Source organism: Athene cunicularia (genome assembly GCF_003259725.1).
Source record: "Athene cunicularia isolate RWA chromosome 2 unlocalized genomic scaffold, athCun1 chr2_part1, whole genome shotgun sequence".
NCBI classification, from domain to species: domain Eukaryota; kingdom Metazoa; phylum Chordata; class Aves; order Strigiformes; family Strigidae; genus Athene; species Athene cunicularia.
The window spans coordinates 91381182-91396559 of record NW_020799095.1 but is presented as its reverse complement, the minus strand read 5'-3'; the positions used below and the strand labels follow the sequence as shown (position 1 = coordinate 91396559).

Sequence of the window (15378 nt, the reverse complement as noted above, 5' to 3'; positions counted from 1 at the left end):
CTTTGCAGCTCTACAGGGAGACTTGAGTGATTCAATGTGCCTCTAATTTCTAAGAGTGTTTAACTATATTTAAGGTGATACTTGAAGTAGTCCCAGACTTAGCAAGTAGTTCTGATCTTGTTTGTGTTGGACAGAATATCAGCCTCTATGTAACATGTTGGTTTTTGTCAGTGTTCTGAAGCTAGAGCCCTGATGTTGCTATAGGAACTGGTTGAGTGAAGGGGGAGGGTCAGTTGCACTGGACTGATGCCTGTGTACTGATTCCTCTGAAAAGCTCCAGGTGAATCATGCCTGAGCTCTAAGTGTATGTGAGGATGGTGGCTTTGTTCAGGAAACCAGGCTTCAGTGAGAATCATTGCTTTAACTTGGTTATGTCTATATAGTCCTTTTGAAGGTGTTCAGTTTTCATTATTCATGACTATCGAAGGGAATGCTTGAGCTGTCTGGCAGTTTGGGGTTGTTCTAATTGGTGCTTAAAACTCATTAACCAAATTTAAACTTAATGGATGCTGTAAATTAAATAGAAGCTATCACCAGTGAGTGAAAGGGGTTTTGTATGTCGAGCATTAATGATTTGTGTAAGTACAACCCTGCTTGAAAGAGAATGTGTTGTGAGACTTCAGTAGATTTATTGTGGTAGGATATTCTTGTTGTGGTATGTTGTGTGGGATAACCTGCAGCTTTAAAGTATTCATTTTGGCTGTGTAGTCAGCTGCTCAAGAAATCCTGAAAGTCAGATGTTTTAACAACTATCATACTTGTCTTGTGACTTCCATGCAGAAGTGGAAGAAGGGTTTAAAGGATCAGGCATAAAGCTGACTAAACAAAACACTGAATCACAGCAGTTGCTGCTGCTAAACACGTTTGTTCAGTCTGTTACATGGACATTGGAGTTTTTCTCATGGTTCAGGTACTTGGATTTTAAATGTGTATTTATAAAGCTCATTAAGTTATAACTTGAGAACTAAGTTTAAGCTTGTTGGTTGAGTGGACAGTTCTTAATATGGACTTTGGACTAGTAAGGAGGACAGAAAACTGAGGGGGGGGAATGTCTTGGATTTTTTCACATGAATTTCAGTTGAAAACAAGGAAGTGGTAGCACTGAACTAGTCACTGACTGCTTGCTCATGGCCTGCTGTGGTTTCACTGACCTTTGGGAAGGCTGAGTGGCAACTGGGGACTTAAGCTGAAGAAAACATGGTTCTTAAGTTGCATGATTTCAACTTCCTTTGTAGAGCACAAAGTGTGGTACTTTCTTGGACCTAGCTACTAGCATTCAAGCCTATGGCACACAGTTGAACGCCTGTAATTAAATCTACTCTTTGAAGCTGCATTTTACTTGAGTAACATTTTGCCTGTAATTCTGCAGAGAAGTGAAGTACATGGCTGAAGTACATCTATAGACAAGCTTGCTCAGTTTAACTTCCAGAGTTATTCAGGGGAGAGAGGCAGAAACTGGTATTGTGATTAAATATGCTTTTGTTTATCCACTTAACTGTGACTTCATGAGAGGGAGCAGCCTCAAGTTTTATATTAGTGCAGCTTGATGTGTGGCATTAGCTGCTGAAAGGTGCAAGTCTTCTGCAGCTACTTGATTACTGGCTGTTGCTTCTTAAACCTGTGATGGCTAAATTATTCTTCTTTCACAGAATCTTCAGCAATACTGTTCTGTTCAGAAGATGTCTGCCCTTGAAACCCTTTTTAAATACATTGATGAACACCAAGACCTCTACATTCAGGTAAGTTGTCTTTTTGTCCTGCAGCACAGACAGCTGTTGAATGTTAAAAGTTAGGTGGTCAGCTTCAAGCTTGTTACACCTATATAATATGCCCAATAATAGAGTAATGTCAAGTAGCTGGGGAGAGAGGGAGCAGACAGCAGGTGTGACTGATTTGAGTCAAGATGGAAAACTTTGTTTCTGAAGTTTAGGCATAGTTCTGTTCAGACCTAAATCTGTGTGGTAGGTATATTAGGAAATGCTCTATTACTGGGTAGTGCAAGCAGTGACTTAGAGGTGAAAGAAGTTTGACACTGGTTCCTGAATGCCAAACTAGGTGTATATTCTCTCCTTTTTTGAGATAGGAAAGGAAAAATATAAGGCTGGAATAAAGCTTTCTCATATGAAACTGTTCATGTTGGGGTACACAGGGAGAGGTTATCTTCTGTATTTTGCTCATTAACCTGCTATGTAATTTCACCTTGTATTTCAATCCCCTTCACCTGTGAAGGAATCGGTGGTATAGCACTACACTCAGGCAAGAACTATGCCAAGAGTTCAACTTGACTTCTACCAGTTGTTCTTGGTGTTCTCATGCAGGGGAAAAAACTAAGACACCCTTTCTGAGAAGCCTGAAAGACATTAGCTGTCTCTGGATACTTAAAGAATGGCAACCAGAAAGGCACAATATGCAAAAGCTGTCATACTCTTAAGCTTACCTTAAGAATCTGTGGACTTTGTGTTATACTGCAGGAGCAGCTGTAGGAAAATGAGGTTTTAGAGAGCTTTTGAGTGTAATACATTAATGGTTAGAGTATTCCTCTGAGGAGAGAACAGAGCTAATCTGCCTCAAGTTTAAGATAGACTGAAACAGTATTAGTTGAATTGCAAGGTGATGGTTTTGTATAGTGCGTCTCAAGCCATAATTCAAGTAGTAAAACCTTTAGCTTTTCTGTCTTTCTGCAGCGGCTGGCTCAATGGGTGGCAATCCAGAGTGTGTCAGCATGGCCAGAGAAGAGGGCTGAAATCAGACACATGATGGAGGTTGCTGCAAAGGACATTGAGCGGCTGGGAGGCACAACCCAACTTATGGATATTGGGAGACAAAAGGTATGTGAGCATCTCCAGCTTAGTCAGCTGTCAGCTTAGAAAGTCTCTTTAGAAGACAAGGTGATTAGATCTAGGAGCTGCTGGCTTATGATCCCAATAAGAAATGCACTTAGGTTCCATAAAGTATACTTTAAAATGCTGTTTATTAGAGCTACCACTACAAAGAAAGATGATGGTATAGATGTCCGTTCAGATACTGGCAACCCCAAGGTGTGCAACATCTAGCAGGCATTGAATTGGTGTGCAGCATACTTTCAGATCCCATTCATGGAAACGTTCTCCGATTTCATTCAAGCTGTTTGATTCCACTGCCAAACAAAGGGGGTATTTAAATGAGAACTTCTTGTCACACTTCTAAAAAAAGCCAAGGACATGCAGGTAGTGTAATTGCCAGTACCAAGTGGGAGGTGCCTGCAAGCTACAGTCAACTGCATGAGTTTATCCTTGTAGCCCAAAGTTATGTCCAGCACAAGCTTGGGCATACTCAGACTAACTATGTGGATCACTAATTCCTTGATGTCTGGTCTTCTGGTCAGGATCACCACACAAGGGTCTAAGTGGTGTCCTAGAAAGGCAGTAGCCTGTTGGAGTGTAGGATAATCTTTCCTGCCACAGTCTGAGCTTCCTGTTAAAACCTTTGTTTATAGTAAATCTGGGGATCCAGATCAGTTAAGCATGTTGTATTACATTTGGAACTGTGTATTAAATGCATTTTAAATACTTTTCTAACTGAACATGAACAGAGAGCACCTGCAAACAAAAATGTTACTCTTTTAACAGAAGGCTGGTGTTGGACCTTAGACTTTAAACATACTGGCTGAAGTTTCAGTAAGTCTTCCAAAAGACTTTTTTGGCTCTTCCAGAAGTGTTACATTTGTCACAGGATTGCACTTCTCCCTTACCAGATACAGAAGGATCTTTAATAGGATGAGTTCCTTCCTTATTTTTAGCTATCTGGACTGCTTTTCACCTGAGAATTGTATGTGCTTACAATGATAAACTCATCCTAGGGAACCATCCACTTGATGTGCTCCTCCTTTGAAGAACCTAGTCACTACTTCCAGAATAAGACCCATTCCAAAATTTAGACCAGCATTTGGATAGTGGCATTCAAAATCCTGTTGTACTGGAGTGTTTGCTAGCTTTAGAAGATTGTCATTGTAATTGGTACTAATGACTGCTGGGTGAAATCTATGTGTATCAGGACCCTCTGTGCAGTTCTTGCTTTTGGTGACTGGAATTGATTTGTAGTACTACAGGTCCCAGCAGGGAAGCAGCTGACTTCATGTGCCCTCCTGGAAGGGAATTTGTAGGATAATTCTAGCTCTGCTACCACCTACAGCCTAAAATCCCATCAAAGGGTTTCAGTTAATTCGGGTGAACTTGTTGCTTTCATCAGTAACTTTGTGGGGGCAAGAGCTGGTTTTACAGTGTTTATTAAAAGTAACATTCCTATTTAGAAAACTATTGCATCTGGATTAATGTGAACTTTAGTTTCATGCTAAGTATAGACAAAACTAGTCAGTGTATTATGTACTTTGCATCTATATCAGTGGAGGACATAAACTGGTGAACTTGTCTGATCTAATTTAGTTTACTGCTGTACAGCAGTTCATACTGTGTACTGATTACTGTAAGTGTAATTTCTTGCAGTAATGCTTTAATCACTTAGTCCTTGGCCAGCTGCAGGTCTGTGTAACCTGTTGATAAAAAAATTGGAGCTTGGTGCCCACGTGAGCAAGAAGTCTAAGCTGATCTTGATCTGCTAAACAGTGTATAGGAGTATGTGTTTGCTGGAAGGGGAATGCATGCTGACTTGAGAATAGCATGTGATAATTGCTTCTGGGTTATTCCAAAGGACTAAGCCAACTTCAGCTCTGAACTAAGTTCATCAGCACTACCCTGCCCTCTGCTTAACAGCATAGGCTGGTATAGAGAAATACAGTGGTTATGCTGATCTTATCTGGGTGTAGGCACATGTTGTACTCAGTGGTATGACTGTCAGGAAATTTTTGTCTAGAGGTATACTGTGGACAGGATGAAAGTGCAGTGACAAGCAATGCAGAAGGCAGTATTGAATGGAGTTTATCACTTATGCTTAGGTCAGCATTAGATATGGCAGTTTGGCATGCAGACAGCTTGCTCTGCTAAAATCCAATGTAGGATTGTTAGTTTAAAGCTAACAGTTCTGAGTGGCTTGGAACACTTTGACTATTACTGGAACTTCTCAGGAAACTTCCTGGCATGGTCCTGTCATGCCTTCATTGGCACATTGCTTTTGGCAATCAGTTTAAGTAATGTAGTTTTGCTTAGCTGTCTGTGCCCCTAATCTCATAGCTGTTGTAATGTTAAAAGTAATTCATTCATTCATCTGACAAAGTGCAGCTCTGACATTCCATATCTGAATAAAACTTCTTGCCTCCCCTTTCTAGCTACCTGATGGATCAGAGATCCCTCTACCACCAATTGTTCTGGGGACGCTTGGCTCAGATCCATGCAAAAAGACAGTGTGTGTATATGGTCATCTGGACGTTCAGCCAGCAGCACTAGAGGACGGCTGGGATAGTGAGCCTTTCACACTGGTAGAAAGAGAAGGTAAGAGTGGTGGACTTCAAACTGATGAGCACTTCCTTAACGAGTATGGTACTTCTCAACTGTACTAAAGTTGTACCCTTGATTAAAAGGGTGAAGGAGAGTAAGAACAGATATGGGTGTTTAATAATGTTGAGGTAAAATATGCAGGAGAGAAATAGTAAACAAGTAAAGCTGCAAAATCTCAGCTTCTCCCAGAGCTTCTTTCCTTTTCTGATAACACTTGATGTTATCTTCCTTGTAGCTCCAGCAAAGTCCTAACTGCTGCCTTCCGTGGTAACAATTTATTGCCAGAAAACTTTCTAGAACTAGTTTCTTGTGCTGTTCACAACTTGCAGTCTGTAAGGTCATGTCAGACTGCAGGGATTTGGAACCACTACAGGAGACAAACACTTAACACAGCTGCTTTATTCCTGGAGATGGCAGTTGTACAGCAGCCTCCCTGGCTTGCCTTGTGTTTGTGTACAGTGCTACAATTAAGCTGGAGCTAGTGCCCAGACAAGTGTCCCTCTCAAACTGGGAGGAAGAAATCATGCAGTAACTCCTGTTGAAACAACACATTGCCGGTAGCCAGGAAGAGACTAAAACTTTTTTCTATTTTAAACTGTTACTGTCAGCCTCTTCCTTGTTTCCCTTGCTCAGTGTTGAGTGTCAAAGGTCATATGAATAGAAGGATATTAACCATTCTTGTTGCATAAGCGTTAAGCATTGCCAAGAAAAGAAGTATCTTTGATAACTAGTACTTCTGCTTGAGCACCTGGTCATAAGCAGGACAGTCCAAGTTATTAGGTTGGTTTATCTCATCTGACAGCAAGAGCTAGACTTGCCTCAGGCTGGGGTTTATCTCTGCAGCCTGGTCGTGTAAGAGGCACATTTACCAACGGCTCCTTACCTTGCAAGCTGTCTGGCCTGTTCTGTCACTGGTTACACCTACTGCTTCAGGGTTGTAACCAGAGCTCTGAGTTGCAGTTACTATCTGCCTCTGCTGTGATCCTATGTGCTACACTTCCTGGGACTTCCCTGTAGCCTATAAAACTTGTCTTTGACTAAAGCCCTTTCTGGGGAGGTTCACTTTTATCTGGAGAATCCAAAGAAGTGATTGGTCACTAGCTGCTAAATTCTTACTCTTCAAACAAACAATTATTGAAGCTAATACTAGATAGGCTTCTGTTAAAAGGAGGTAGCTTGTTTCTATATCCTTACTGGTATGTTTGTAGAAAATGATATTACTGTGAAGAATATGGGAATGCCATAGTCCAAGGCGGTTACATCCTTTCCAGCCTTATGCTCCACTCCCAACCAGGGAACAGCTGGGGAAAGAGGTAGGGTGGTTCAAAGTGTGAGAAATGTTTGTCCTGTACCTGTCCCACTTGTGTGGGTGTATGAAGTGACATGTAGAACTGCTACTTTAGAAGAATCAGAAAGTTAATAGAAGCAGAGCTAGATATCTTATCCAAAAAGATGTTTTCTGCAGGCAAGAGATGACTGAAGTGTTATGCTAATTTTTCTCCACACCGGTTAATTTGTATCTTGTTTCTACAGGAAAGCTGTATGGGCGAGGATCAACAGATGACAAAGGTCCAGTGCTTGCCTGGCTGAATGCCTTGGAGGCTTATCAACAAACCAACCAAGTATGTGCCCAAAATGTATCCTGCTTCTTTTCATACTCCATCTGAGTCTAGCAATAAATGTTATCCGAGCTTCAAACCCTTGTGAGGCAAGCCTGCTTATTCAGCTGACTGGAGAAGTGATGCAATAGTGCTGTAAATTCCCTCATGTCCCAGTAGGGCTGACTTGACTTGCTGACAAGTTAGTCTTGCAGATGCTTGGCTTGCACTTGAAACATTTTTGCTTTAATGAAATGGGTAGGTAGGAAAACACATATGCAAGCATCTGGAGCAGGAGGGATAATCAGATGTGATCAGTTTCATATAAAGATGTCAGATTAGCTTGGCCTTTAGCAAAGCTTAATACTAGCTGCCATTGAGCTCTAGGAAGAGGTTAATTTAGTAACACTTAACTGGGAGCTTTGCTGTTTCTGTTCAAGAAAAAATGCAACTGGAGATAGTTCAGTGTCAGCTGTATCTTGTGAGACAAGTTGCTATTACTTGTGAGAAGAATTACCAGTTCTCAGGTGCTGTCTGGGCACAGAATATGGTAGACAGGATAGCTTTGACTCTACTGTGGCATGTAATTTCTGTGGGTATGTTGGTTTTCCTAAGCCTTCTGATCTACCTTTGGCAACAGATTTCTGCTGTGTTCCCACAGTTAAGAGGATTGGGAACAAGTTGTTCTGGATTTTAGATCTTTTTTTGAAGAGTTTGAATTCCATCAAATTAAAGGTGGTGTGAGTGGCATCAACTTTGTAATATTCTGTGTATAATTAACAAATTCCACTGTCATGGAACTAATTCACCCACATCCATTTTTCTGCTTTGTAGATGACACATGAAAATTACTGATTGTTGGAGTCCAGTGTTTTCCCATAATTGATCTGTTCTTGGTTTTCATTTTCAAAGGACCTTCCAGTTAATATTAAGTTCTGCCTAGAGGGTATGGAAGAATCAGGATCTGAAGGCCTCGATGAACTAATTTTTGCTCAGCGAGATACTTTCTTCAAAGATGTGGATTATGTTTGCATTTCTGACAACTACTGGCTAGGCAAGAAGAAACCTTGTATCACCTATGGCTTGAGGGGTATCTGCTACTACTTCATAGAGGTAAGTGCTGAAGTACACTGCAAAAACAGTATTAAACTGAGTTTTCTGCTGGAGAAGAGTGGTAAGTAACTTTTTCATGCCAATAGCTTTTCTTCAGTAAAGGTGAAACTGACAAAGTAGAATTTCTACTAATTGTCTAAAATCTTCCTTATACCCTCCTCTATGATACTTGGCTGAGAAGGATAGCTTTCAGATGTATGAAGCAAGATAAGTCAGCATCTTCACTGGAGGATTATTGCATGGCATAGATACGTTCATAGATATGATACTTGAGTGCAGGAAGAGATGTCACCACTGAAGTCCCCAAGGTTGGGACAGTCAGTACTGAGGGCTTGTACTCCACAGCACTAAGAAGCATATCTGCTTTAATGTACTACAACTGAGTGGTGTGGTTTCTGAAACTGATGCGTTCTCAAAATACATGCAGCAGGTAAAAGTTTGTTCTGTGCATTAGACAGTATCTTCATGCTAAAATTAACCTGAATTTTAATTCACTTCAAACCAGGTGGAATGTAGTGATAAAGACCTTCACTCTGGAGTTTATGGTGGTTCGGTACATGAGGCTATGACAGATCTCATTACTCTAATGGGTAAGAAAATTCAGGTTTCACTGAATGCATCTGAAATGGGAGTAAGAGCCATTAAAGTGTGAGTGAGTTTGCAGTGAGGCGAGTTCCTGAGGGCTGCCTTACACTAGCAAAACATTGACCAGTGAAATGGTGCTTGCCAGGTATGCAAGGCTCATGCCTTACATACAGAAATATGGTCTTCCCAAGAAGTTGTCTATCTCCTTTAACTTCCCTTAAAATCTTGCTGCACACTTGTATGTTAATTAAACCTGCTCTCTTCTGCAAACTCTTTTATGGATACCATAGTGATCTCCTTGGGAATCTTGCCATCAAACAGCCAGCCAAATGTGTAGCAGTAGAATTGTGGTTTGACCTCCATGGGCAACTGAGCACCATGTGACTTCTCACTACCCTCTGCCCCCAGTGCTGGGAAGGAGAAAATTAAAGCAAAAAGGCTCTGAAATTGAGATAAGGACAGGAAGGGATGACTTACCTGTTATGGTCATGGGCAAAAGCAAACTATTTAGGGGAAGAAAAAAGAACATAAGTTTCAGAACACTAACAACACCACTTAGAGTAGGACAGTGAGAAGAAGCATTACCACATTTAAACACCTTCCCCCCCACCCCTCCCTTCTTCCTAAGCTTAGCTTTGCTCCTGATATCTCTCTAAGAGGCACAGCAGGCAGGGAATGGGGGGTGCAGTCAGTCCTGCCACTTCTTCCTTAGGGTGGGGGGAACTTGTTGCATTCTTCCCCTGCTCCCTCATGGTTCCCCTCTCATGGGAGACAGTCCTCCACACATTCTGACATGAGTCACTCCTATGGGTTGCAGCATTTCCCAAGCTGCTCTGGTGTCTGTCAGTCCTATGTGTGCAGTCCTCCCAGTACTGAACTACAACAGCAGGGGCTTCTCCCCACAGGGTCCTGGCCACCCTCTGGCACAGTCAGCTGCTCTGGGCTGGGGCCCTCCACAGGCTGCAGGTCAGCATCTGCTCTACTGCAGGCCTCCATGGGTGGGGGGTGGGGGGACAGCCCCTGGTGTCTCACCATAGGATACATGGGGGCTCTGCACTTGTGCATCTCCCTCCACTTCCTACTCCTTTCCTCTACTGTCCTTGGTGTTTGCATAGATGTTACAACTGCTCCTCAACTCCAAATCCTCCCAGGTTCCCCTTAAATATGTTATCACAGAGGTGTAGCGAACTGGCTTGGCCTTGGTGCAGAAGTGGGTCTGACTTGGAGCCAGGAGAGCTTCAAGAAGCTTCTCACAGGGGCCACAGCTGTAGCCCCCTCCTCTGCTACCAAAATCCTTGCCACTCACTGAAACCCAGGACAAGAATTATATATAGTTATGAGGAAGTGCACATGTTGGATAGCTGCAAATTCTGTCTCCCGTGCTTAGTGGTGATGGCTCTTGGGAGGTAAGATGTCAGACTTTCATTTCATTACACTTAGTTTTTAAAAGGCCAAGAATTGTGTTTCCCATGGAAAGTGTTTGCAGCAATGACACCTTGTTCTGGTTGAATCCTAATATTAGGTGTTTCTTGTTTACAGGTTCTCTTGTAGACAAGAAAGGAAAAATCCTCATCCCAGGCATTAATGAAGCAGTGGCAGCTGTTACTGATGAGGAGCTGGCACTATATGAGAAGATTGATTTTGACCTGGAAGAATATGCAACAGATGTAGGAGCAAGAAAACTATTGCATGATACAAAGGTACTGTACTCCTCTGCACTGGTTACCTGTGTCAGTTCAAGCTATTTATATTAGTAGAAGACAGAAACAAGCTTCTGTGGATACTTGTGTATTTATCAAGTAATTTAGTAGGCAGAGAATTCATCTGTCTTCAAAATGGTGAAATCGCCTTGAAGATAATTTCACCTACTGTACAGTTGACTGCATACTTAACACTAACAGTTTCTCTGCAAAGTGTTAGGTGCTTGGAAATCATCTAGGGATGATTAATGCAAGAAGTCTAGACAACTTTAAATTTGTTCCTTAGTCTAAGTAGCATTTCAAACTGGGACAGAACTTTATCTAGTGCTGTTTTCTTAATGCTAGATAAGAACTGCTAGCACTTTTCCAGAGGTCAAATACCACATTGACACAAAGCATCTGATTTCCTATATATGCAGAAGGTTCAGAGGGTTATCAGAAATAAAGTAGTTGCTCATAGAGATGATTTCTCATTTGGTGTGAAAACAGCTTGAGATCTAGCTGTGATGAACTTAAAGTTGACATACTGAACATCTTCCTAGACCTGGCAAGCAAGGACTATTTTGTAGCCATGAACTAGGCAGCTGCCCAAATCTTTGAAGAGGCTCAAGTTCAGTAAAGTCATGTCTGAACTTCTCAATTCTTCATCCTGGGAGCTCTCCAAATGAATGCTTTTAACAGCATTTAATCTTGCAAGGTATAGGTATTACAGACTAATTTCAAAGCATTAAACTTGAGATGTAAATACATCTTTTACTATAAAAGCAGAAACAAGTGTTGTAAAAGACAAGTTTACATGTGCAGGTCTGTATTCTGTCCTAGTACTTTCAGGAGGAGGCTTCAGACAACTCAGGTATAAGTAATTTTAGATCCTTAACCTTGTCTTTATATGCTCAGACTTATATCATCTGGGAGCACACAGACTTCCTTGTGTAGTCTTGTCCTATAAAGTAATGGATGAAATACAGCTTGTGTATAAGGAGGAGCTGGCAAGATCCTCTATGTATGATACTGAACTAAAGCTGTTCAGTCTTAGCTAAACTGAAATCCTAGCTTAATTTAGCAAGGGAGTTTTTACTAAGCTGCATGCATGCAAGAAGGGCCTTGAGTCTAAGGAGAGAGATAGAGAAGGCTGTAATCTCCAAGTGAGAAACAGTGTGTTTGAGAGACTTGAACTGTGACAGTCAAATTTGCTTTTAGAAGATTAGAAGCAGGTTGTACCTGGAACAAAACAAACTGCTAACATAAAGACCACAACACTTTGAAGTCCCCTGTTTCTCTTCAGTGAAGTTCAGGTTTGAGATACTGTAGCTCTACAGAGGACACAAATGTCTTCAATTTACAGTATCCAGTGTACCGAACAGCTGTGTCCAAGGCAGAAGAGGAGGAAATACAGAAGTGTATCTGAAAAAAGGCAGTAGTGTTCACTAATCAACTTGGAGTTCAGTCAGTTTAATACAACTGATATAAATAGCAGGAGCACACTGTATGCCTCAATCTGCACAGTGGTGAGGCTTTTAGAAAACTTGTGATCTTCATAAGCATGTGACTTTGATGAAGGCATCTGCCTGCTTTGAGGCAGTGGGGACCAGAGTTTCCAATGCACTTCCTGCACACTCTGCTTGAGCTCCTTATAAATGGTATTTGTATCCTTCTCAGCAGACTGGTTGTCTTCTATGTTCACAGAACTAGGAGAAAGCCAAACTAGAGCTACTGAAACACTTAAGGCATCTTAAGGAATCTCTTAATCCAGCTGTTGTATCAAAATATGTGTTTAATAAGAATAACAGCTTCTATTTATAGCTGAGTGGTCTTGAATGAGCTGCATTTGTCCAGGGGAGAAAGCACTGTTTGTTTCAAAGTCTTATTAGATTGAAGAAATTATTACTTTGGGGAATGATTTCCAACTTCATGTAACCTTGCATCTTTCCCTTTGCTGCAGAGAGATATCCTTATGCATAGGTGGAGATACCCTTCCTTGTCTCTCCATGGAATTGAAGGAGCATTCTCAGCCTCTGGAGCCAAGACTGTGATTCCTAGGAAAGTGATTGGCAAGTTCTCAATCCGGCTTGTGCCAAACATGACTCCTGAAGAAGTCACAAAGCATGTATGTTGAGATGGATTGAGGGTCTCAAAACGACTAGTGTCTCTAAACTACTGTTCGTCATGCCTGGGGGAAAAGTGTTTCTGGTTTCTAAAACAGGTCCAGTTATTTACTTTGCTACTATATTCCCTGTCCTACACATCAACTCAGATATTTGAGGGAATTGCTGTATGGCCCCACACTGGTCTGTTGTGGCCTGGCTATTCAATTTCTTTTATCTAACTCAAAGGGCTCAGGATGTTAATTAAATGCTAATTTAATTGCAGGACACTTGAAATGACAGAAGTGCATACTCAAAAGCATAAGTTTGATGTGTTTGTCTAACTGTTTTACAGTATACTGTTAACTTTCCTCAAGGAGATATTCTGATTTCAGAGCAGAGGTACTTAGGAATAATGAGAGTTAATAGTAATAGAAAAAGTACTGCTGCACAGTAGTAGTCACCTCTAAGTCCCAAAGATGTATTTAGTATACAGTCTTTACCAGTGTTTATACAAATGTGAACAGTACATAAGACTGTTCAATCTTTCTTATAGGTTGAAGACTATGTGAGCAAAAAGTTTGCAGAGCTGCAGAGCCCCAACAAATTCAGGGTATACTTAGGCCATGGTGGAAAACCCTGGGTGTCAGACTTCAACCATCCCCACTACATGGCTGGTAGGAGGGCCATGAAGACAGGTCAGTGTGTTTTCTACTTGGCATTGGGAGGACTTATGTTCCTGCACCTCAGGAAATACTGAGGAGTTCATGTTTGCAGAATACTTAGTGTTCCTCACTTATATAAGTTTGACTCATTGAGTAAGGAAGCATGTCATGTGCAATCCTTAAAGGTACAGGAAGGAAAAACTTAGTATCAAGTTCATTTCTATTATACTGGAACAAGCCCACTGGTACCATGTTGCTTTTGCATAAGGCTGAGACTGTTGGTAGTTCAGATCACTTGCTCAGCCAAAGTCCTCAAAGTTTAGTCATCCTTGCATCATTCTTTCAGTTATGCTAGAGCAAATCTGACTTACGTGTTGGAGTACAAACAGGCTTTCCGATGAAGTGTTATTTGTGTAACTGAACTCTGAAAATGGCAGTGCTCCAGCACTACATCTGGGGGCAAATGCTGCAATTCTGCAACCTCTGCATTCTGGTTGATTAAAACAGCAAGACTTGGTCAGCACATGGTACAGTAGTGGTTGGTACTTAATTGCTTAAGCAGCCGTAAGGATATGTGATGGAAACGCAGACACAATTCCAAACTGACTAGTGTCACTTTGTTCTAGTTTTTGGAGTGGAACCAGACCTGACAAGGGAGGGAGGAAGCATTCCTGTTACCCTTACTTTTCAGGAAGCAACAGGCAAGAATGTCATGCTGCTTCCTGTTGGAGCTGCAGATGATGGTGCCCACTCCCAAAATGAGAAGCTAAATAGGTAAGAGAATATTTATCCCTATGCCAGGCTGAGTTGTACTGTGGGTCTTGGCACATATTATCAAGAGGACCAAGAAGAATTGGGCTTCTGCTCTTTAAATTTCTAGAAGTCAAAGTACCATTTCTTCCTAGCAGAATAAATGGTGCTTTGGGTAACTGGTCTGTAGCTGAATCTTGATCCAATTACTACTTCTAGCTTCATACACTTGAAACCAAGGAGTAATTTTTATACTTTGATCTCCAAGCTTGGCTATTCTCCCCTACACTAAAGGTGACATTTCTTGTGCCAGGGGAGATTCCAGGGAGGTTGGGAGTAGTACCTGTTGCCTGCAACAGCAGTGCCTGTAACATCTCTTGCCTGCATAGGGCTGATTCTGCAGAATGCCCAAATAGTAGCACTACATCTCAAAGGAAGACAATGCTAACAGAAGCTGTCTTTCCAGGTACAACTACATCCAGGGGGTGAAGATGCTTGGTGCATACCTTTATGAAGTCTCTCAACTGAAGGACTAAGACACCTTACCTTCTGGCTTATGGATCAGAAGTCTGAATTTTCTTACAAAATGTCATCAATTACCAAGTCCACATCACTCCTCTTTTCCACCAACACTCCATTGCTTTGGTGGTGAGATGGAAGTGTACAGTTCCACTTGACAAAAAACAGTGTACCAAAAATGTTTCTTTAAATGACAGACTATTCTTTATCTGACCAGCAGTCCTGAATTGCATCTTTGTCCCTTCTGTGTCACATCAGAGCTGGTTTGTTGTATTCATCTACTTTTCCTGTAAAGCAGGAGGAATGCTTTCTTCACAGCTGTTTAAGCAGCCACAGTTGCAAAACTGCCAACTAAGGTTAAGGATCTTATTCCTGGATATGTCCTGAAGTAGTCAGTGACAGATCATGGGGCTGTACTGGAATGTGTTCAGGTTGTAGTGAGGCATCTGTCTTGCCAACCAAGCAATTTGGAAAAGCAGTTTGTCTCTTACAGTTTATACCTGCCTGCAGGTTTCAATTTACAGTGAACTGGGTTGTAACAAAATTCACTGTGGTAATGACTACTGGCTGTCTTTTTGTAAAGCTGCCTTTGTACTCCCTAAAAAGGACAATAAATAATCATGCTCTAGAGTTTGGCTCTTAGTCTCTAAGGATGAAATAATGACTTGGGAGGGAAAGCAACTTCATGTAACTTGCGAGGAATGTTTCTGTGCCTGTAAAGGCAGATGAGCAACACTGACTACACAGACTGTACTTTCTGGGAGTCCAAATCTGTATTCTTTAGGCTCTGGCTCCAAAACAGATTGCTGACTTGGAGCAGATGTTGCTAAATCCTGTTCTCCTGAGAGAAAATGATCTCAGAAAATGTTTCATTTTGACTCTAAGCCAAGTCATCACACTGTAGCACAGCTGATGATACTACAAGGGAGTGGGGG

At 41.5% G+C, this 15378-nt stretch overlaps 1 protein-coding gene across 1 annotated transcript; it reads left to right on the top strand.

Annotated features, from left to right (window-relative positions):
- Window positions 1–1547: 1547 nt before the first annotated feature.
- Window positions 1548–15073, top strand: CNDP2 (carnosine dipeptidase 2). The gene is made up of 11 exons (XM_026843336.1): window positions 1548–1739; window positions 2685–2828; window positions 5261–5423; window positions 6963–7051; window positions 7940–8140; window positions 8646–8730; window positions 10265–10425; window positions 12368–12532; window positions 13066–13207; window positions 13801–13948; window positions 14391–15073. The coding sequence occupies exons 1-11, from the start codon at window positions 1680–1682 to the stop codon at window positions 14458–14460; spliced, it is 1428 nt and encodes a 475-aa protein (XP_026699137.1). The 5' UTR covers window positions 1548–1679; the 3' UTR covers window positions 14461–15073.
- The last annotated feature ends 305 nt before the right edge of the window (window positions 15074–15378 follow it).

Bases quoted from the DNA above. Each gene is read 5' to 3' on its own strand.
- CNDP2 (XM_026843336.1), top strand. From the start codon at position 1,680: ATGTCTGCCCTTGAAACCCTTTTTAAATACATTGATGAACACCAAGAC. The intron at 5,424-6,962 runs GTAAGAGTGGTG...TTGTTTCTACAG, and splicing joins CACACTGGTAGAAAGAGAAG to GAAAGCTGTATGGGCGAGGA. The intron at 13,949-14,390 runs GTAAGAGAATAT...CTGTCTTTCCAG, and splicing joins CAAAATGAGAAGCTAAATAG to GTACAACTACATCCAGGGGG.